Source organism: Vicia villosa, linkage group LG2, assembly GCF_029867415.1.
Source record: "Vicia villosa cultivar HV-30 ecotype Madison, WI linkage group LG2, Vvil1.0, whole genome shotgun sequence".
NCBI classification, from domain to species: Eukaryota; Viridiplantae; Streptophyta; class Magnoliopsida; order Fabales; family Fabaceae; genus Vicia; species Vicia villosa.
Window position 1 is genome coordinate 201,154,200 of NC_081181.1, and position 21,856 is coordinate 201,176,055.

The following is a 21,856-nucleotide window of genomic DNA, read 5'->3' on the forward strand; positions in this document are numbered from 1 at the left end:
ATGCAACTTAAAAAAAAAAAAAATTAAACTTTCAAAATAAATCCGCAATTGACAAAGGAATGAAATGCACATGACAAATCTTTAACGGATAGCATTTTCTTGACTGTTGATTATCACATGCAGCTAGCAATTCATTGATGAATATCAATTTTTAGACGATTGATTTGAATAAAGAAATGAGTAAAAATATTAAAAAATAAAAAATATAGAAAATAAAGTTTTAATTAGTCTTATAACTCCTTAACTTAATTTAAAGTTTCCCTTTAACCCCATATTTAATAAATATTATATTTTAATCTCTAAAAAACTATTATGTAATTCAACTTAATTTTTTTCGCTAATTTTTAACTTTGATATATATGAGATAATATCATAAATTTTATTAATTTTTTAATATTATCTAGTTAATCATTTTAATAAATTTCAAATTTTTAAATTTTAATAATTTAATAATTCTAACATTACACCATCAACACCTAATACTTTTTTTATATTTTTATTTTCTTCCCCTTTTTCCTCATCATCTTCATCACAATCTAAATTCATCTAAAATTCTAAAAAAAAAATACAAATAATGAAAATAATTTTCACTCATGTAACTTTCATTCTTCTTTTAATTTTTAGCGTATTGTTACATTATTTTGTGACTGAAAATTATTCGACATTCAGAATTTTCGTTTCTAGTAAATATAAGTAGAGTTGTTTATGGTACGGTTCATGAGAAAAATTAAAACTGAACCGAATCGAACTAAATCATAGTAAAAATTCACTCGAACTGAACTGAACCATTTCAATTTACTAAGAATCGAACTGAATCAAAATTATTGGTTTGATATACCTATGTTGCATGTCAAGTAATTTGGATCAAATCAGTACTTGAAGAAATGAAGGTCGAAGTGAAGAAACCTCTTGTGTTGCAAATCGACAACAAGTCAGCCATAAATCTGGCGAAGAATCCAGTTCTGCAAGGAAGAAGTAAGCATATCGAAGCTAGATTTCACTTCCTGAGGGAAAAGGTAAATCGAGGTGAACTTGAAGTTAGGCATTGCTCGAGTAAGGCACAGATGGCCGACATTTTCACCAAATGATTGAAGATCGACAGATTCCTAAATTTGAGAAAGAAATTAGGAATAGTTCAGATTGACTATTTTTAGAATTGTTCGACAACTTGGATTATAAGGGGTATGTTGAGATATTATTGAGATTCGTTGAGATATTATTGGGATTAATATTATTAATATAATATCAAATATAATCTAATCTAATAATATCAAATATAATCCAAGTTGTGTAAGCTCAAACCCAATCAAAGTTGTATATAATAAATAGTCATAGTCTGTATCATTATTTGTACAATTTAATTCAATAATATAATATTTATTTCCTTTATTCTTTGTATTCTCTCCTCACTAAAAGTGTCTCACGCATTAACATGTACCACATGCATGTTGAGTCAGTTTGTTGAGTACATTGTCATCGGTGTTGCATTTATGAATGATCATTTGGTGATGTGTTGTTTGTATGAGAATACTTGATGTGTGGATGTTGTTACGATTAGCGTGTGTACTTGTTATGTGATATTCTACCTTTTATTATTTACACAGCTAAATTATGCAAGTATATTCTCACCCCCTTTGCTTTAATGATGTCCATCATGGACATCTTATAGATAACCAGAATTAGAAGTTGTTGCTGTGAGGGAAAGATAGCTCGTTGGAGTTATTTTCGTTTAATTTCATTATTATTCTAGAAGTTATGCACTGATTATGTAACATCGGGGCTGGGAACGTTTGTATTTGCTTATTGTGATTTGTTGAAGTTTAATACCATGTTGGTTGAAGTTTTGAAGTTGTTGAGAATTGAACAATACAACTCCATTTTAATTACGTTATGAAAATTAAATTTTTATGAGACTAAAATTTTGGAGTTGTTATTACTTAAGTTATTACTTAGTTTAATTATGTTTCCGCCGCAATAAACCTAACGTATGACGAGCGTATGATGACAAGTGTTGTATGTTATTTATATTTCCACTGCATGTTGCTAAATGTTCTCGAGTGGTTTAAGGGCTGTCGTTGTGACATGATCGAAAAAATAGCAAGTGCACTATCTTTACCGATGTAGTAATAAAGTGGGTCAATTCCAAGTATATCGATCTCAAGGATTGCGTAAGAAATACAAATTTTATAATAATTCAATTAAACAAAAAAACATGGGGGGTTTTGTTTGATGTTTTAAAATAATGACTAAAATTATATTTAAAAGCAGTAAAAATAAATCAACAATAAACAGAGATAAGTAGCTTGCCAGGGGTTCGGTGAATGATTCTTCCTGTAACAATTTCATCATATCAATGCAATAACATCATTCTCAACAGTTGATTACCGATTCTCAAGAGTGTCTAGTCCTTAGTGAAAAGATCTTTGATACCATCACCTAATTAGTATGGCCATAGATAATTACTGTAATGACTCAACATTCAAGAAACAAGAAATTCTGGTTATGATAACGTATCCCTAGTTCTAGGTTATATTTTTTATCAAATGTTCGTACACAGATCCACAAATAATTTCCGTCCGGTTAAATTATTCATACACAGTCAGAATCTGTTTGTTCGACGAATAAAGCATTAAGAACAGATATAGAACAAATCAACGATATGAAAACTAAATTGTCATTGCATCAATATAACAGAATTATTACAATCCGAATCAGGGTCACCCCCTAGCAATGGGGGGTTTAGCTACTCATAACGGAAAATAAAACTAAGATAGAAACGATATTCATTACAACAAATTTTTGGAGGAATCAATCTTCAGACGTGTCGTAGTCTTGGATCATGAAACTCTCCTCTGAAACTGAGTTCTCCAGTCTTCCAAATATGATGTTTTCTTATAAAATTCGTCGAACCCTTGTCCGAATGCGTTCTCCTCCTTTTATCTCTGTGTTTCTGGGCTTGCCGACAAAAAGGCCCAAAATATTACGTGAGGACGCGTGTGGAAACGTGTCTGGAATCAGGAGACGCGTCCATGGACGCGTGTGACCAGAGGAGTGTTTTTTCTTGCTTTTCCTCCACTAAAGACGCGTGTGAAGACGCATGTGACCAGAGGATGCAATTTTGGCTTTGGCTGGACATGTTTGGACACGCGTGTGGGGTCAGAAACGCGTCTTGGAACGCGTTGGAGCAGATTCTCATTTTTCAGACTCCCTGCCTCAGTGGGACGCGTCTGGGGACGCCTGTGGGCAGGAGCGTGGTTTTCTGGCTTCTTGGCAGGCTTGGAGACGCGTCTGGACACGCGTTTGGGCAAAATGTCTTTTTCTTAACTTTTACACATGTTAGGAGATGCATCTGATCAGTGCTCGATTTACTTCTTCGCCATTTTACCTGCAAAACACACAATATCTTCCCACAAAGATCAGTAGTCTCTGACATAAACCAATTATCCGGACAACTATAAAACGACGACATTTTTACTGGAATTAGCTTATTTTAGTAACCAAACATCACAAAACTAACAGAGACGACTGGTAAAATATAGCAAAACTGTGACTGATCATGACACCATAAATTATCGAGTAATTCTTTAATTATAAGTTTCGGTATTTATTGTATTACAATCGGGTTCTACCACCTAACGACTTCTAGTCGGCTGCCAAAGACCGATGCTGCTAACCGCCACCCACCAGACTGCCTTTGTAGCTCCAGGATCTCACGTCGAGATTTTTGCTGCTTTTCTACTTTTTAATTTCCAACAATCTCAAAAACATGTTTTCTTTTTGTTTATTAATCATAGTTTTAAGCCGTGCCATTTTTTTCTTATTAGAACTTTAAACATTTCTGTAAGAACTGCTTTATGCTTTAAGTAAAAACTATTGTACCACAAAATACTTTTTTCCACTTTAGCATGCATATCGACCCAGGAACGACTGGTTCCTACTCCCTAACATTTGTTATATTTCACAATCTTCAATTATTTGCAACTTTTTCGTTTGTTTTGTTATGAGACAAGTCAACTATATTCTCATTCATCTTTATCTCACAAATTTTCTCCACCCATTACTCCTAAAAATAAAAAAAATAATAAATTAAAAAGTATAAAGCGCGTATGGAGCAGACAAGTTTGAAAATTGTGACAATTTTATTATTTTCATATCTCTTCTTTCTGACTCTTACCAATCTCCTATGTATGCATGCACCGTCACACTCACCTATATATATTGCTTAATCTTTCATTGCTTCTTCATTCACAGTTCACATTCACACACTTCCTTTGCTTCTTTTCATAGATTCAAGATATTCATTTATAGTTTTAACTATATGGCTACCTTTACCAAATTCTTTGTGATACTCTCTATAGTTTCTCTCTTTGCATGTTGCACCAATGCACAACTTGTTAATAACTTCTATGGCACCACTTGTCCTAGTCTTCAAACTATTGTTCGTAATACAATGATCAGTGCTATCAAAACTGAAGCCAGAATTGGTGCTTCCATACTTCGTTTGTTCTTCCATGACTGCTTTGTTAATGTAAGATAATGTCCAAATGTCATATATTTATAAATTATAGTTATTATTTAATTGTTCTTTAATGTCACGGACTGTAGTTTTTCTTAACATGTGAGTTTTATTTGTTTGTTTATGGTGGTAGGGATGTGATGGATCAATTTTATTGGATGACACTGCCACGTTTACTGGTGAGAAGAATGCTGGCCCTAACAAAAACTCAGCTAGAGGTTTTGAAGTGATTGATACCATTAAAACCAATGTTGAAGCTTCTTGTAACGCCACTGTCTCTTGTGCTGATATTCTAGCACTTGCAGCTAGAGATGGGATATTTCTGGTATGTTACCATTTTCTTTGTTTCATGTTTTATTTTTTCATAAATCAAAGTAACAAAGGTTGAATCTAAACTATCACTAGTCATTTTGTATACAGATGTGTTTAAATATTATATCTTTTTGTCCAAAGAGTTTTGTGGTCTGATGCGGTTGTGTCAATTATGAACATAGAATATTAAATCTATGACATAAAGAAAGTTAGATCAAATAATTTTTACGATCAACGCATAATTTATAATTTGTTGTGGTCTGATGCGGTTTTGCGGTGCTATGATACAGCCATTGTGGTGTTATGATACGGCTTTTATTGTGATTTACTATCACACTACAATATTACGGTCTAATACAAATGTTGACACTTTTACAACCGCTATATATTACATCATGATGCGACTCGTAATTTAAAATCATGAAGTAAATATTAGTGTGTTTTTTTATATTGGGTAAAAAAAAATACTTATACATGAAAACATATTGCAAAAGTCATATATTTGATGAGATTTTTATTTTCTTCCTCCTGTTGAGATTGTTTCGAAACCTTAAATTAAGATTCCAATATCCAGTCATTTTCAAGTATCTAACATGATGAGTATTTTTTTCCTGTCATTTCATTTTTGGCATGAGTTTGTTTTCAAACCATGTCTCCCACTATCTCTTTTTAACTTTTTCTCACATATAATTGAAACGAATAATGTCAACTTTTGTTATATTATGGGGTATACTCCAATAGTAACCGTGTTTCAATTAATTTTTCTTTCTAGCTTGGAGGACCCACTTGGATAGTTCCACTTGGAAGAAGAGATGCAAGAACAGCAAGCCAAAGTGCAGCCAACAGTCAAATTCCTGGACCATCATCTGACCTTGCAACCCTCACTACAATGTTTAGAAACAAAGGTTTAACATTAAATGACCTTACTGTCCTTTCTGGTGCACACACCATAGGTCAAACTGAGTGTCAGTTTTTCAGAAATCGCATATACAATGAAACCAACATTGACACAAACTTTGCTACCTTAAGAAAAGCAAACTGTCCTTCCTCTGGTGGTGACACCAATTTGGCACCTCTAGATTCCCTCACTCCAACTACTTTTGACAACAACTACTATAGTGACCTTATTGCTAATAAAGGACTTCTACATTCTGATCAAGCTCTTTTCAATGGTGTTGGTTCTCAAGTTTCTTTGGTTAGGACTTATAGCAGAAATACTATTGCTTTTAAAAGAGACTTTGCTGCTGCTATGATAAAGTTGAGTAGAATCAGTCCTCTCACTGGGACTAATGGGGAGATTAGAAAGAATTGCAGGCTTGTCAATTAATTCATCATGAATTGGAGGGTATATTAGCAATTGAATAAATGTTTGTTTGGAGATTTTGGAAAGATTGATTTAATATAGGGTCGAAGTCATAAAGGTTGACTGGATTTTGGATACAATGACAGTTGTAGTAATTGTTGGTGCTTCTTTGATAATTTGAATGTTTGTAATTCCTAAATAACAAGAAAGTTGTTATATTTATGTTGTTTCTTTTACTAAGATTAATGATTGGATCAATGTAATTTTATGTTGGAATTCAAATTATGCATTGTTTTACATGTAGGTTTTCTTGTATATTTTTTCACACTTATCATAACTGTCGCAGTCATGTTGCGTTCGGATAAAGACTTTTGCAATTTCAGTCAATAAAGATGTTGTGACACATATTTTCGTTGGCACGGTGTGAATTAACCACAATTTATTCTTTATTATAAAAATGGTAAATAACAGTATCGATATCGATGTCAGCGGTTGAAGTTGTTTTAGCTAAAAAAAGTATTTTTGTGTATATCGTATCTATAGGGACCAGTGCAATATCAAAGTTGTTCAATAATCTTTTATGATTTTAAGAGAATTTACACTTTTCAAATCCAGTCAAAATCTAATAGAATTTACAAAACAATTCATCTCAACCTTGCATTCTAATTTAATCAAGGGCTGCAAATTGCACCTACAACATCACATGGATCACAAAGGATTTTCACACTGTTTCTTCACAAAACTCCCTCTAATCTCTAAACAATTTTCCCACACTTTTTCCATCCTAATTGATCTCTTTCCCCTCCTAATTCCTATTCTGAATTTTCATCTGATCACTCTATAAACACCCAACCGAGAAAATGACACTGAAACTTTGCACAAAAATCATTCACAACTTCCTCCATCCACCATTAAACCTGCAAATTCCACAAAACCTGCAGAAGCTACGGCAACAAATCCAAATAGAGGCAACTGAACACAACAGCACTACCAGAATTTGGACAGAGAGGGAGTAAAAGAAGCAGAAAACATATATAAAACGAAAAGAGAAGGAGAGCTCGGAGCTACCTGAACATTGCAGGTCGCCGGAGTCACGGTTTCGTCGGACTAGCTTCGAGTATGTAAGTCATCTCGCGTTTTCCTCATCTACCATATAAGAAAAAATAATATGTTCAATGTTCTGTAATTCTCTAAACTACCATTTTTGTTTTACACTTAAAATTTGAATTTTTGAGGGTAAATTCTGTCTTAAAATTGTTGTCCCAATTTCATTTATTGATAATTTCTCTACGTTTTCTGGAAAATTATGACATGGGTCTTTGAAAAATCAATTATTTTCATTCTGTAGGTTCACCCATTTGTTTTATATACACGACTTCCCTCTGTACATGTTATATAGCTGTAAGTTTTCTTTTACAAAATACTTCTTTTATTTTTTTCTATTCCATTAAGGTGTACGACATTTTTTCTTTCTTTTCTTGAACTTCATACTCTTCTTATATCTTTCCTCTATACATGTTATATAGCTTTTTCTTAGGTTTTCATTCTATCGATGGCCATACCCTTTAAAAGTGTCAAAAACATTTGCAACAAAAAAGGACTATGGAAGATTGCGCTTAGAGTCACCACACTACTAGAAATACTCTATTTTTCTGCGGATTTACCTGCGGATTTGAGCTAAATTTCCGCAGGAAACACATTTCCTGCGGATTTACCTGCGGTTTCTTGTCCCCAGCTAAAACCTTCGTGGGTAATATTTTCGGCAGGAAGTTCCGCAGAAAATTCCGCAGGTAAATCCGCAGGAAATTTCCGCAGGTAAATCCGCAGAAAATTTCCGCAGGTAAATCCGCAGGTACTTTCTATCTCAAATTATATAATTTTCTTGTTTTATTAATTTTTTGAAACATTATAGATTATATATTAAAATAACCATAATATAAAAATACAACTATAATTTATAATGTTTTGAATTTAAATAAGACATTCAAATTGTTAAATTTGTTACGTAACAAATACTTATATAGTCACATTACTAAAAATGATTCAAATAACCAAGCTATTACTAATCATTTGTCAACCAAGTCAAAAAGAAAAAAAATTACAAATCAAAATTCAAAGGTTGAGTGACTTCTTCATGTTGAGTAGATATATTCTTCTTCTTGGACTTTTTTGGCGGCATAGTTTGTAAGAGTTCAAGGGAATGCAAAACCTGAAAAGTTAGAGTGCAACAAATCTTAGTAAGGGACCCAAACTATGCACACGAATTCCATCTCCCAAAACTTGACCCCTTGCCTTTTCATGTAACAAATAACTGAAACAAGTTATATACTATCTCACACTATTTGTATTGATTTTGTGTATGAACTAAAGGTGTTTTTGTTCTTACCAAAACATCTGTTGAGGAATCTTCTTCTCTGTTATAGATTTCACCGAGCTTAAAGAGATTGTTCGCAATATGGTTTGCATATGCTGATGGAAGATCCTGTTCGCAATATGGTTGAGCATTGATGTAATGTTAAGTAACTATAGAGAAAAACATAAACTATTACATTTGCATTATCCTTGGATTCCACGATTTCGACGTTGCGGTAGTGAAAAGAAGCTGAAATTGCAGCCTGCTGTAATAATATTGATCCTATTGAAAGAGTTGGAGCAACCAAAACACCCTGATATTATAGTTAACCAAATGGATTAGTAGCAGGTTTAACCTAAAGATGCATGATTTTCTATTCAAATGTGGACTATTGATTAGTATTTTTTTTCTTTTTTATGTCTCACCCGTTGCTCACCATGGTGGCCTTATCACAGAATGCAGATAATGCTGCGACCGTATCTGATTTGATTTGTGATACGTAAATGACACTTTTCATGCCAAATGTTGTTGCCTAGTGAAAAATGGATCAATTAATGTAGAATTAATAGTTCAATTTATATGCATGTGAGTAGTAACAATATTTAAATGTGATGGTGATGGTTGCAAGTTTACTTTCAGTAACTTTATAAGTTTATGAGTCAATGATTGTAAATAAGAAATAGCGAAAGATTAAATCATGAATGAGAAACCTATTCTCATATATTTTATTGTTTACCTTATGTGTCATATAATCTTCATAAGCACTCATGTTAGTGAATAGTACCTACAAAAGAATAAATATAATTATAGTTTAATTTGAAATGAAATCAGCATGCTTTTGGAGATCCTGTTTTAAGTATATGCATGCGACAACACTTAGCGAGATAATTAATGAAATCAACAACAGTGGGACAGTACGTATAACTGCATAAATAAATGGCATTGAATTATTTATTTAAATTAAAAAAATAATTTTAAAAGAAACTGTAATAAAATGAAAAATGGTATTCCATTATCATGTTTGTCCACTGATTGGAAAAACATATAAGTATGACACCTTAGAAAGTTGTCCTAAACTATTTGGTAGAGTACCATTTAACTTATTCTCTTTAAGTACCAAGACAAGGAGATTTTACATTTTTGCATAGGCATATATCCATAAAGGAAAGTAACCTTTTTCAAATGCTTTATAGGTAACCCATGTTCTTGTTCTATACTGTCATAGCAATGATATTCTAATGATTCCATCGGAGATAACAATTCAAACTCATTATTAGAAATCACATTTGGAAAGTGGAAACCTTTTTAGAGAGACGATCGGCAGCGGCGGCAGCAACAAAAGCAGTTGTCGTGCTGAAAGCTTCGTTCAATTCAGTACTCTCCACAACTTCCCAATCGTCGTCATAGTCATCATCACCAATGTATATGAAACCTAGATGCTCCACAAAACACGTCAATGTGATAATTAACTTTTTCTGGGCATAAAACATTATATTTCAAGAGCAATATGTATTATAGATGTATAAAGCCTAAGGAAGAAACCTTGGTATTCACAAACCTAGATATAAACACAACTTTAAAACACATCAATGGAGAATTGGCAATCAGTGCCACATGAACCAATTCAGTAATTATAATGAAAGCACCTGAAAATCAATGATCTCTGAATCCAAATGTCTTTCAAATTTCAGTCCGAACTCCCTGACCTCATAAACCTTTACTTGCGGCGGATATATACCTTCAATATTGAATCAACAACATGAATGCCATGAATTTTGACCTAATATATATCCTTAACAAATTCCTAATTTATCACAATGCCTATGGTTTCATCAAATCAAATACTTAACAAATTTGAATATCCTACACAAATTCAAGTAACAGCGCTGAATTAATCGCTACTAGTTCACCTGAAGCAATGACAAACTCGCTATCAAGAGTTGCTTTAATCTTTGTTGTTGCAGTAGTGAACCTCAAGTCTTCAATAAGCTGCACGTTTTGAGTACAACCTAACGGAAAACGAAAACAAAACAAACAATGAATTAGGGAAAAGGAAAAGGAAAAGTGCAACAGAATTGAAAAAGGTGAAGAGAAGTACTTTTGACAGGGTGGCGAGATTGCTCTTTAGTTGGAACCCATGAAGCAAGTGAGGATTGCTGTGAAGCTATTGTGTACATTTTTACACCATTAATTGATGAAGACTTGATACCGCCATCACGAGTCGCCATTGCTGCTGCCGGAGAAGGTTCGACGGTGGTGAATGGTTCCTTCACAATTGGTTGTAACTACATTGACTAACCTCTTGAATTAGAGAGAACCATAACTGACAGAACTCTAACCGACGGCAAAATTAATAAAACATAATTTAGTACCTCATTTTTTGGCCTTTGACAGAACTACAAAATTAATAACACAGGACTTCACCCTCTCTCCCAAGGACAATTTCTAACAGATTGAATAAGGAATCTTCCACTAAGATCCTGCTCTAAATTGAGAACAATAGCTGAGGTTGTTCATTATTCTAGTAAAAAAGACTAAAAAAACCTCCTAACTCCCAAGGATTAAAGTTCCTTTAAAACCCAAAAAAGTTTTCTTTATTACAAATCCCAATTAGAAAAGAGAAAAAAACCATTATGTAATCAATGAAAAAGTAACAGAGTAAAAAGGAAACAAAAAGCTAAGAAAAAGAGTGGCACTACCTTGATGGACTTAACTGGTGGCCTGTTCAAATTCTTCAAGTGCTTCTGAACATCAAGCTTCTGAATTGAACCATCACCAAATAAATCCACTGAAAACTAAAGCTTATAAACACATTTTCCTAGTTTGGCTTTAAAAAGTTCTTCATCAAAACACCAAATAAATCCACCAAAAACAGAGAACAGTCAGAACACCATGCACAAAACAAAAGCATAACAGATCTAATTTTCACACACAAAAACTAACCAAAAAAAACTCAGTGAAGGCAATTGAAACCGTGAAAAACAACCTGCAGTTGTTGTTCAGCACAAATCACTTCTCCTCTACTTTGAACACAGCCCCCACACCAATACTCACATAAACCATATCTCATACCATCACCTTCCTCACATGAGTTTTCTCTTTTTTCAAACAAAACAAACTACTGTTAACTAACAACCATCACCTTCAACAAATAATAACAACAACACAAAAATCCAGCGTCAAAAGAAAAAGAAAGGACTTGGTTGAGAGCTTTTATCAAACACTATGTGTGCAAGATAAAAAGCTCCATGTTTCAAGAGATTTTTGCAACAGTCATGTCGAAACAACAAAAATTCAATTAATAGAGCGTGCTAGAAGAATGGCGAGAATCACCGTCGTCGTCTACGTACTCAGAAGAACGGCGAGAATAACTTCTGTGGATGTGAATCTTCAATCGGTGGTTGTGAATCTTCAATCCATGGTTGTGAATCTAGGTTTTTGGTGGTTGTGAATCTTCAATCGGTGGTTGTGAATTTTCAATCGGTGGAGCGTTTCTAGGTTGGTTTTCTGTTCAATCGCGCTTTTTGTTTTACGTTCAAGTTAAATTCAATTGATTTTGTTTTATTATACAATAAAGTAAAACAATATAAGAGTATATATAAATTTTGTTTTAGAGAAATAACAATTGAGGATAATGTTTTAGTGGTAGAATCATGGGTTTAAAATGTGTTAGGTTGGGAGTTCCATTTTTGCTTCCAAAACTTAAATGATAATTATTACAGTCTAATTGTTACCATATATTTTTTAAACTATAATTTATACTTCTTCTTTTTTTTTACAAGTATTTATACTTCTTCTTAAACTACAACAAATTGAAGAATTACATAAATATATAAATATATATACAAATTTTCATACCTTTTGTTTCATTAAAAACTAAAACTAAAAATTTACTTAAATACACCACAAAAATAATTAATAACATAAAAAAATAAGGATTAAAAATTAAACTAAATAAAATCATCATAAAAATAATTAATAAAATAGAAAAAATAATGATTAATTTTTTAAAAAAAAATTAAACAAAAATTACTATTATTTAAAGAAAACATTTAAATATGATTAATCTGCAGCAAAATCCGCAGGAAACTTTCCTGCGGAATTACCTGCGGATTTTTATTATAGTTTGGTTTTAATATAATAAATATCTGCAGCAAAATCCGCAGGAAACTTTCCTGTGGAATTACCTGCGGATTTTGTATTATAGTTTGGTTTTTTGTTTAAAATATATATTCCGCAGCAAAATCCGCAGGTATACCTGCGGAATTTTCTGCCAATTCTTAAGCCGCAGGAAAATTAATTTTATTTAATAAAGTCCCAGGAAAATCCGCAGGTATACCTGCGGAAATTTTTCCGCAGGTAAATCGAGTATTTCTAGTAGTGCCATAAGTGGAAAATCATCTCCAGAACATTTTGAAATATTTGTTCTTGATAAAGAGGTGACCTAATTTTTTATGATTGAGTTGTTCTATACAGTTATCATGATGTTTTTTTTTTGTGTAAGCAAGAATATATAAACTGAGAACTAAGGGTTCTCCAACCTTGTTACACAGAGAACGGAATTAAACCGTCAAAATACAATATTACAAACCAATTATAATTACGACATACAAGACACCGGGTCCTTGACAAAATCGTAAAAACAACAATTGGGATGAGCAATATCGCCTATAGATGACCATCTCCATATCAAAATCTTGATATTCCAAATCATATTATTAACATTCCACTCCTCATTCCTAAAGCAAAAACCATTTCTTGTCAACCATATAACCCAAGAAATGGCTAACCAAAACACCCCCAATTTACCTTTTTTTAATACCTTTTCTACGGCCCATCGAATACCATTCCATAAAAAAAGGAATACACTCCTCCGAGTTCCAACCCGGAAAATCCACTCACTTAGCCATTTCATTCCAAACATATTTAATCACACCGCATTTGAAGAAAATATGGTCCCTATCTTCCAAATGCATATCACAAAAAACACACTTTAAATTAGTAGAAGTTAAGTTAATACCTCTATACACCAAAAGATCCTTTGTGGGGAGCCTGAAGTTAAGTTAACACCTCTATACACCAAAAGATCCTTTGTGGGGAGCCTCCTTATTTACACTGATTACTAATTATTAATTATGCATAAATGTGATTAGGGATTCGGATTTTTCGATGGCTTAAAAGATATAATTTTGTTGACATTTCTATACTTTCAAAAATAAAGAAATATCTTAAATAACTCTTCTGGCTCTTCCTTCTCTTTTGGCAGGGTGGCAGTGGCATACAATTGTTTTTTTTACTATGTGGATGGAATGTGGATGGAAGAGCTGCTTTGGTGTGTTCGGCGTTCTTGGTCTCCATTCACTTTTTTCACTACTATCTTCAATTTGTAATTACTTTTATGATTTTAAAGCTTAAATATTAAAATTTAATTTTTTTTCTCGATGCCAAGTCTCGAACCGCATTTAATATTTTATACAAATAAAATGTTACTCTCTTTTAAGAACACATTTTATAAATTTATAAGAAAAAAAAAAGAGAAAAGCCAATTAAAAAATTTTAAAAACTAAAAACATTAAATAAAACTTATACCCGAATTAAAATGTAAGTTTTATTGAATGTGGAATTAAATCAAATCCAAAATCTAAGCCCATAAATATAAACGGCTCATGTCTTAAAGAAAAGGTATAATATGTCACACTTAATTTGATTTTTATTTGTCTTAAATATTTGATTATAAGAGTTTTATTAAATTCAATTATGATTAGAAATATATATAATATTTTATTTAAATTGGTTCAATTAGGTAGTTTTTTTAGAAATTATTATTTTATTCGAAATTTATTGGCAGAAGATTGAATTTTTCTTCCTCTTTGGAAAATTGAGTTAATTTTAATCAAAAAAATCGAAAAAATTTGTTTATAGTAATTATTAATAACTATATCAATATAGTTTTTATGATATCGTCATAATTAATAATAAAGGTTAATTGTCTATTTATACTTTTTTTTTTGACTAAAAAGATATTCATTCATTCAAATTGAAAAATACATCGATCATTACAAATTCAAGATCGCTAAAAACGGAAAAAGGTGAATCTGCAAACAATCTTGCAACACCTAGGTTAATAGCATACAACGGCAAACTGAAAGTGCCTACAAATATGACAAAATAAAAGTCACCAGAATATTCATACTTCTGGATCTGCAACATTGACGCCCAAGTCTTCCTCAAATCTGCAATGATTTGAAGTAAATGTGTCAATCTGAACCAACAAACACCGTACTAAGACGGGAAAACCAACAAACACCGTACTAAGACGGGAAAACCAACAAACACCGCACAAGACGATGAAAACTTAAAAACACACAAAAGAAGAAGCAAATTTATATGGATAACCACTTATTTAAATAAAAAGAGAAAGAAAACGGTGTTGAGGGAGGGGTGATTTCTAGCCAAAAATGGCCAAAAACCACCCCTACGTTGGAATAATGAAAAGAGAGAAAAGTTTAGAGGAGAGAAAAGTTTAGAGATTGGAATAATGAAAAGAGAGAAAAGTTTAGAGATTGGAATAATGAAAAGAGAGAAAAGTTTAGAGGAGAGAAAAGTTTAGAGATCTTTGGTTAATATAATTGTCTATTTATACTTGAATTTTGTTTATTATTTGATTTTAGTTGATTTGAGTGAATCTGGGGTTAAAATTTGAAGGATGTTTTATAATTTAAAAATAGTTTTACATAAAGAAATTATTAAATGAGGTAATTTCAAGTAGAATTGATTCTATATTTTTGTATTCTTTTAATTCTAATTATTTAAGTGCAATATTAACTTATTAAAATGTGCACGAAACTTTTTGCTCAAAAATAACACTTCATTTTTCTATTCAAATATTTTCTTTTTAATCTATTCTATATATACATTTCAAATTATAATTCAAAATAATATTTTTTTTATAAATTAGGTGATTTGTATAATCTTAAGATTTATAAAAATAAAAAGCAATAGTTTAAAAAAAATATTTAAATTAAATGTATGATACACTTCAAATTTATCTTTTTCATATCATATTTAAAAAAATTATCTTATTTTCACGTTTACTATCTATATTTGGTTATTAAAAAAGTTAAAAAAAAACTATTTATTATAATATCTATGATATTTTTATTATATTTTAAAATATAATATATCATATAAAATTATAAATATTATAACATATTAAGATAAAATAAATGATATTGAATTTTATTTATGATAAATGAAAATGTTACAAAAATATTTTATTCATGTAATCTTATTTATGTTATAAAATATATAGTAAGTTATTAATTGAAATTTATATAATTAAATCAGTAATGATAAAATCTTTTTTTTGGTACAAAATGATCCTACAATATAAATGAATCAAATGAACTTTAATATAAATACTAATAGAATGAGGTATAAGATAATACGGGTCAAATACATTAAAAATGAAAGATTATGAAACATAATGTATTATAAATAAAAATTGGTAAGAGTATAAAGTTTAGTATTGTGATGTAGAATAAATACATAAGTAATATATGGGTTAAATAGTATTAAAATTGTATGATAATATGAAGTAATCTTAATTATTTTATGATCACAAAAATAAAACTAATATATAATTATTGATTCAAATATGAAAATTATATTTTTTTAAAATTTTAATAAATTTTATTCTCTCTTAATATGAAAATTTTATGCCGTAGGAAAAATGAAGTTATTGATAAAAATAATTAAATAATAATGGCAACAAGTTTACTATTGACTCAATTATTTGTGTAAATAATTCCAAATAAATATTTATATAAGAAAAAATAATAATATTGATTCAAAAATAATATTTATATATGAAATATTCTTAATTACTGTATATCACAAAAATAAAACTAATATAATTATTGATTCAAACATAAAAATTATATTAATTTAAAATTTTAATAAATATTATTTTCTCTTGATATGAAAATTTTATCCAATGAAAAAAAAAAGAAGTTATTGATAAAAAAAATGATAAAAAACAGGAACAAGTTTACTATTTATTCAATTATTTTTGTAAATAATGGCAAATCAAAAATAACATTTATATAGGAAAAATAATACAATCGAATCATATGCGCGTAATGCACCAGTACCCGTGATACTATACGATGGGTGTCCAGATCAGAATTTGTGCGAATCCACGAGTTATTACATATTTTATATAATTAAGAAAATAAAAAATAAATTTTTTTAAAATAATAGATGAATCCAAACACGAGAAAATGTGTTGTTTTTTAATTATTTATGTTACTAATATTTTTATTTTGGAATTAGTTACAATTTAAGAGAGAATATTTTTTAAGATAATATTTAGAAAATTAAAATATATATTATTGTTGTAAAATAATTTTGTTTTTATTTAAAAAATATGTCCTTTTTTTTAAAATAATAAACTATTTTCGTAAAATAATTTTTTTCCCCACATAAATTTTAAAAACGAAAACGTGCGTATATCAAATAAGTACCCGTGCGAACGCACAGGTATCCCGTTAGTTCTTTTTATACCATAATATTCCTCATGTTGTACTGAATGAAAACCTTACCCCAACTGATGACACTGAGTTCAATCACCATTTAATTTTGTTTTTTTAGCTTTAAAATTTATTATGATGAGGTAATTGTGAATTTTTAAAGATTTAAAATTCTAAGCAATTTAAATTATTCAATTGAAATTCATTTAATTTTAAATTCTTTTATTTGGATGGAGTATTAAAATGATTTTTTGTTAAACTTTTTAGGGCATTTTCAAAAAATTTAAAACTTTTGGGTCAAATTTTAAATATAAAAAATAGAAACCAATTTACAATTTTTAAAAACTTCTAGGAACCAATTTAAAATTTTAGAAATTATTAAGGACTTATATGCAAATTTTGAAAATTTTGGGGTTAATTAAATTTTTTTACAGCATATATGAACAATCTTGCAAAATTTTGTGGACAATGGGAATTGAACCCATGACCTCTTGATTGAAAGAGAGAAGTGCTACCACTAGGCCAATAAACTTGTTTTATTTTATTTTCAAACTTAAATGTATCAATTACATAATACCTCTTTTTCCAATTTTGAAACAGCTAGTATAATAAATTAATTTATACTATTTTATAATAATAGTTTATAATATTTTATAAATTCGAAATAATATCCTTGTGAATTAAATAATTTCGAAACTAATTATATATAAAGTATTTAATTCAAAATCATTTAACAAAAATTCTGAAATTAAAAATAATAGTTTATAATATTTTATAAATTCAAAATTATGTCCTTGTGAATTAAATAATTCTGAAACTAATTATATTAGAAAATATTTTGAATAATTAATATAAACCATTATTTAATATTACACTGTTATTAATTTATAAATTGTACGATATAAACTATTATTAATTCAGAATTATTTAATAGTTTCAAAATTATTATTTAAAATTGTTATATAAACCATTATTTAATAGTTTCAAAATTATTATTTAATAGTTTTAAAATTATTATTTAATATTGTTATATAAACCATTATTTAATATTATACTGTTACTAGTTTATTAGTTTCAAAATTATTTAATTCACAAGGAAATTATTTCTAATTTATAAACTATTATTTTTAATTTTAGAATTTTAGTCCATTAATTCATAATTATATTACTAAAATTTATAATTTACAAATTATTTTTAATTCACATTTATGTTATTTAAATTTCACATTTAGACCTCACATTTAAATTTGAAACCTTATTTCCAATTTAAAAAATATTTTTTCGTTATAAAGAATATTATTTATAATTTATTAAATATTTTAATTTTCATATTTATGTTATTTAAATTCGTATTAATTTTTTAAAACATTATTTTCAATTTATATAGAGTCTAAAAACAGTATAAATTAAGTTTGGAATACTAGTCCTTTCAAGTTTGGAAAAAGAGGTATTATGTAATTGATACATTTGAGTTGAGAAATAAAACAAAACAAGTTGATTGGCATAGTGGTAGCCTCTCTCTTTCAATCAAGAGGTCATGGGTTCAGTTCCCATTGTCCACAAAAATTTTAGAAATTTGCCACAAATAAAATTTTCAAACTTAAAATAATAATAAATAAAATGCCAACGTGGCATTTAAAATAATTAAAAAATAATTAAAAAAGACACATCAGCATTTTTGGAAGCATTGTAACCAGTATTGGGCTATAGCACAAGCAACACTTTGGATAACCTGAACTCTCCCAGCATAACTGAGGAGTCTAGTAGTACAGTGTCTCACCCTCTCTAAGATCTTCTCTATCAGAGGTAAATAATGAGTGATACTCATTCTCTTGCTTGTCAATGGCACCCCCAGGTATTTCACTGGCAGCTGCCCATTCTTAAAGCCAGTGATCTTCCTGATTGCAACTCTGGCCTCCTCATGGATCCCCCCACAAAACAGTTTACATTTCTGAGGATTAACAATTAGGCCTGTAGTGTTGGAGAATATGCTAACAGTCTGCATCATCAAATTCACATAATCCACATCACCCCTGCAGAATAGAAATATATCATAGGCAAATGTTAAGTTTGTCAAGCCCAACTTCTTACATTTTGAGTGGAAATTAAACTTAGGATTATTCTGCATTTTGACAAGAAGCCTATTAAGGTACTCCATCATCACCACAAACAACAGTGGGGATAGTGGATCCCCCTGTCTAATCCCTCTGCAGGCCTTCATATTTCTAGTCATTTGCCCATTGACATTAAAAACATAAGATACAGTAGTGACCGTTTCCATAGTCCACTCAATGAATCTATTAGGGAATCCCATCTCCATCATTATGCATTTGAGAGCATTTCAATCAACCATGTCATAGGCCTTTTGGAGGTCCAGCTGCATCATGCATCTAGGTGTTCCATGTTTTTTGCCATAGCCTTTTATGATTTCATAAGCAAACATGATGTGATTATGAATTTGTTGGCCAGGGATGAAAGCAGCTTGACACATATTTTTTATAATAAAAGTATATTTTCAGTTATATATTATTATGCAAATAGAAATATTTATATAGTTGTTTAGTTAGATATTTCTTATTTATTAAAATAAACTAATAATTTTATAACGTAAATTTTATATTAAATGAAATATATTTCATGATAAATATCAAATATATTTCCACTCTTGAAGGCATTTTGAGAGAGTTGAGCTTCCCATCTAGATTTATTAACTGGATTATGATATGTATCTCCAATGTGTCCTATAAATATGTTGTGCAGGGGCATAGAAGTGCTATTGTGAAAGCCAAGAGAGGGATTAGGCAAGGTGACCCAATCTCACCTCTCTTGTTTGTACTTATCATGGAGTATTTACATAGAAGTTTGAAGAAAGTGCATAGCCAGCCAAAGTTCAGATATCATCCCAAGTGTGCAAAGATGAAACTTATTGATATAACATTTGCTGATGACCTAATCTTGTTTAGCAGAGGAGATGTTAACTTTGTGCAAGCTATTATGACATAATTTCATAAGTTTTCTGATGCAACAGGTCTCAAAGTGAATCCTCAAAAGTGCAAACTATATTTTGGAGGGACCATGGAGCATGATCAACAACAAATCTGTGCTGCTACTGGATTTGATGTAGGTGTCCTCCCCTTCAAATACTTAGGAGTGCCTCTCTCGAGCAGAAGACTTACTATTGTGCAATGCCAACCTCTCATAGCAAAAATTGTTCAAAGGATTCAACAATGGACTTCAAAACTTTTGAGCTATGCAGGTAGGTGTCAGCTTATAAAGAGTGTCTTGTTCTCTATAACTGCCTATTGGATGCAGGTGTTCCCACTGCCCAAGAAGGTTATTCATCACATTGAAGGACTATGCAGAAATTTTCTTTGGAGTGGCAAAGGGGATAGAAGCTACAAGGCCCCTGTAGCCTGGGATAGCATCTGCACTCCAAGAAATGCTGGTGGCCTGAACATAATTGATCTATGTAATTAGAATGCAGCTACAATTGCAAAACTTCTTTGGAACATCCAGTCAAAAGCTGACAAATTATGGGTGTGATGGCTGAATGCATATTACCTCAAGAATCAGGATGTAATGCAGTGGCAACACCCTCACAACTGCTCATGGATGATAAAGAGAATCCTTAAAGTGAGGTAACAAGTGCAACACACGCGGTATTGACAAACTGCTGCATAAAGAGACAGGTTTATTACATAAAAAATGTACAAAGAATTGAGAGGAGGATTATACCAAATGAATTGGAGGAAGGTGTTTTTCTCCAACTATGCAAGACCTAGAGCAGTGTTTATATTGTGGCTTACTTTTAGGGGGAGGCTTCAAACTAAGGATTGGCTAATCAGATATGGCATAAAGGTTGAACCTAAGTGTGTGTTTTGCTTTGTGGAAGAAACAATGGACCACCTATTGTTTGAGTGCAGTGTAACAAATGGGATATGGAAGCAAATTCTGACTTGGATTGGTTACAACAGGGGCCCTGCGAACTGGATGATTGAAAAAGCTTGGATTATAGCAGAAACGAAAAAAGAAAGGATGGAGGAGAGACATACTTAAAACCGCTACTACTGAAACTGTCTATGCTGTGTGGAATTGCGCAATGATGTGATTTTCAATCAACACACATTGGATGATACAGTTACTAATAGGATAAAGGAAGCTATAGCAATGAGATGTATAGGGTATAGGAAATTGGCCAACCATATCAATATAGAAAATCTTTGTATTGTTTAAGCTTTGAGGACTAGATGAATGTTTGGTTCCTGGATCCTTTGGGATCGGATTGTACTTCAAGGTTTTTGGATTAATAAAAGTTTTATATTGCTCCAAAAAAAATATCAAATATATTTAACGTAAATCATATCTAATGATTTTATAATAACACATATTTTTTATGATAAATATTAAATACATTTAACGTAAATTATATCTAATGATAATGACATATTCAATAATATATTCCATTTAACGTAATGATATATTTCATTTAAATGAAATATTCAATAAAATGATATAACAACTATTGAATGTGATCCCATATCTAAACACAACTCCCAGCCAGCGAATAGGTCGGTCTTGATGTAAAGGAAAGTGTGTGGGTTCGATTCTCACAAAAAATAAAAAATAAAACTGTCACATTAGTTTTTTTGGTGACTAGATGTGATGAAGGTAAAAAATGAGAGAATACAACTTTTTTTTAGGGGAGTTTTCCAAAAGACGCCTATATGGCAGGGGGAAATATGTATTAACCCTTTTAACAATTCTCCATGTTTTTATTCAAACAATGGATTTTTGTCAAGTCTGTGTTTGGATGAGGTAATTGAAAATTTTAAAAAATTTAA

The 21,856-nt window shown here is 30.5% G+C and overlaps 2 protein-coding genes across 41 annotated transcripts; one reads left to right on the forward strand and one right to left on the reverse strand.

The window, feature by feature from the left end:
- The first annotated feature begins 4,233 nt into the window (after positions 1–4,233).
- On the forward strand, positions 4,234–6,428 carry LOC131653591 (peroxidase P7-like). The gene is made up of 3 exons (XM_058923786.1): positions 4,234–4,528; positions 4,650–4,841; positions 5,601–6,428. Exons 1-3 carry the CDS (start codon positions 4,319–4,321, stop codon positions 6,153–6,155), a joined length of 957 nt encoding a protein of 318 aa, XP_058779769.1. The 5' UTR covers positions 4,234–4,318; the 3' UTR covers positions 6,156–6,428.
- A 1,686-nt stretch (positions 6,429–8,114) lies between these two features.
- On the reverse strand, positions 8,115–12,105 carry LOC131653592 (dihydrodipicolinate reductase-like protein CRR1, chloroplastic). 40 transcript variants are annotated; one of them, XM_058923804.1, is made up of 10 exons: positions 11,184–12,105; positions 10,857–10,964; positions 10,583–10,751; positions 10,395–10,493; positions 10,131–10,222; positions 9,221–9,268; positions 8,921–9,016; positions 8,681–8,797; positions 8,518–8,613; positions 8,115–8,340 (listed from the first exon to the last, which is right to left on the reverse strand). In XM_058923804.1, the coding sequence occupies exons 3-10, from the start codon at positions 10,710–10,712 to the stop codon at positions 8,230–8,232; spliced, it is 789 nt and encodes a 262-aa protein (XP_058779787.1). In that variant the 5' UTR covers positions 10,713–10,751; positions 10,857–10,964; positions 11,184–12,105; the 3' UTR covers positions 8,115–8,229. The 40 variants fall into 40 exon arrangements, with proteins under 40 accessions (XP_058779787.1, XP_058779786.1, XP_058779784.1 ...); XM_058923803.1 differs by having other exon boundaries at positions 10,857–10,969; XM_058923801.1 differs by having other exon boundaries at positions 10,583–10,769; positions 11,184–12,104.
- Positions 12,106–21,856: the final 9,751 nt, after the last annotated feature.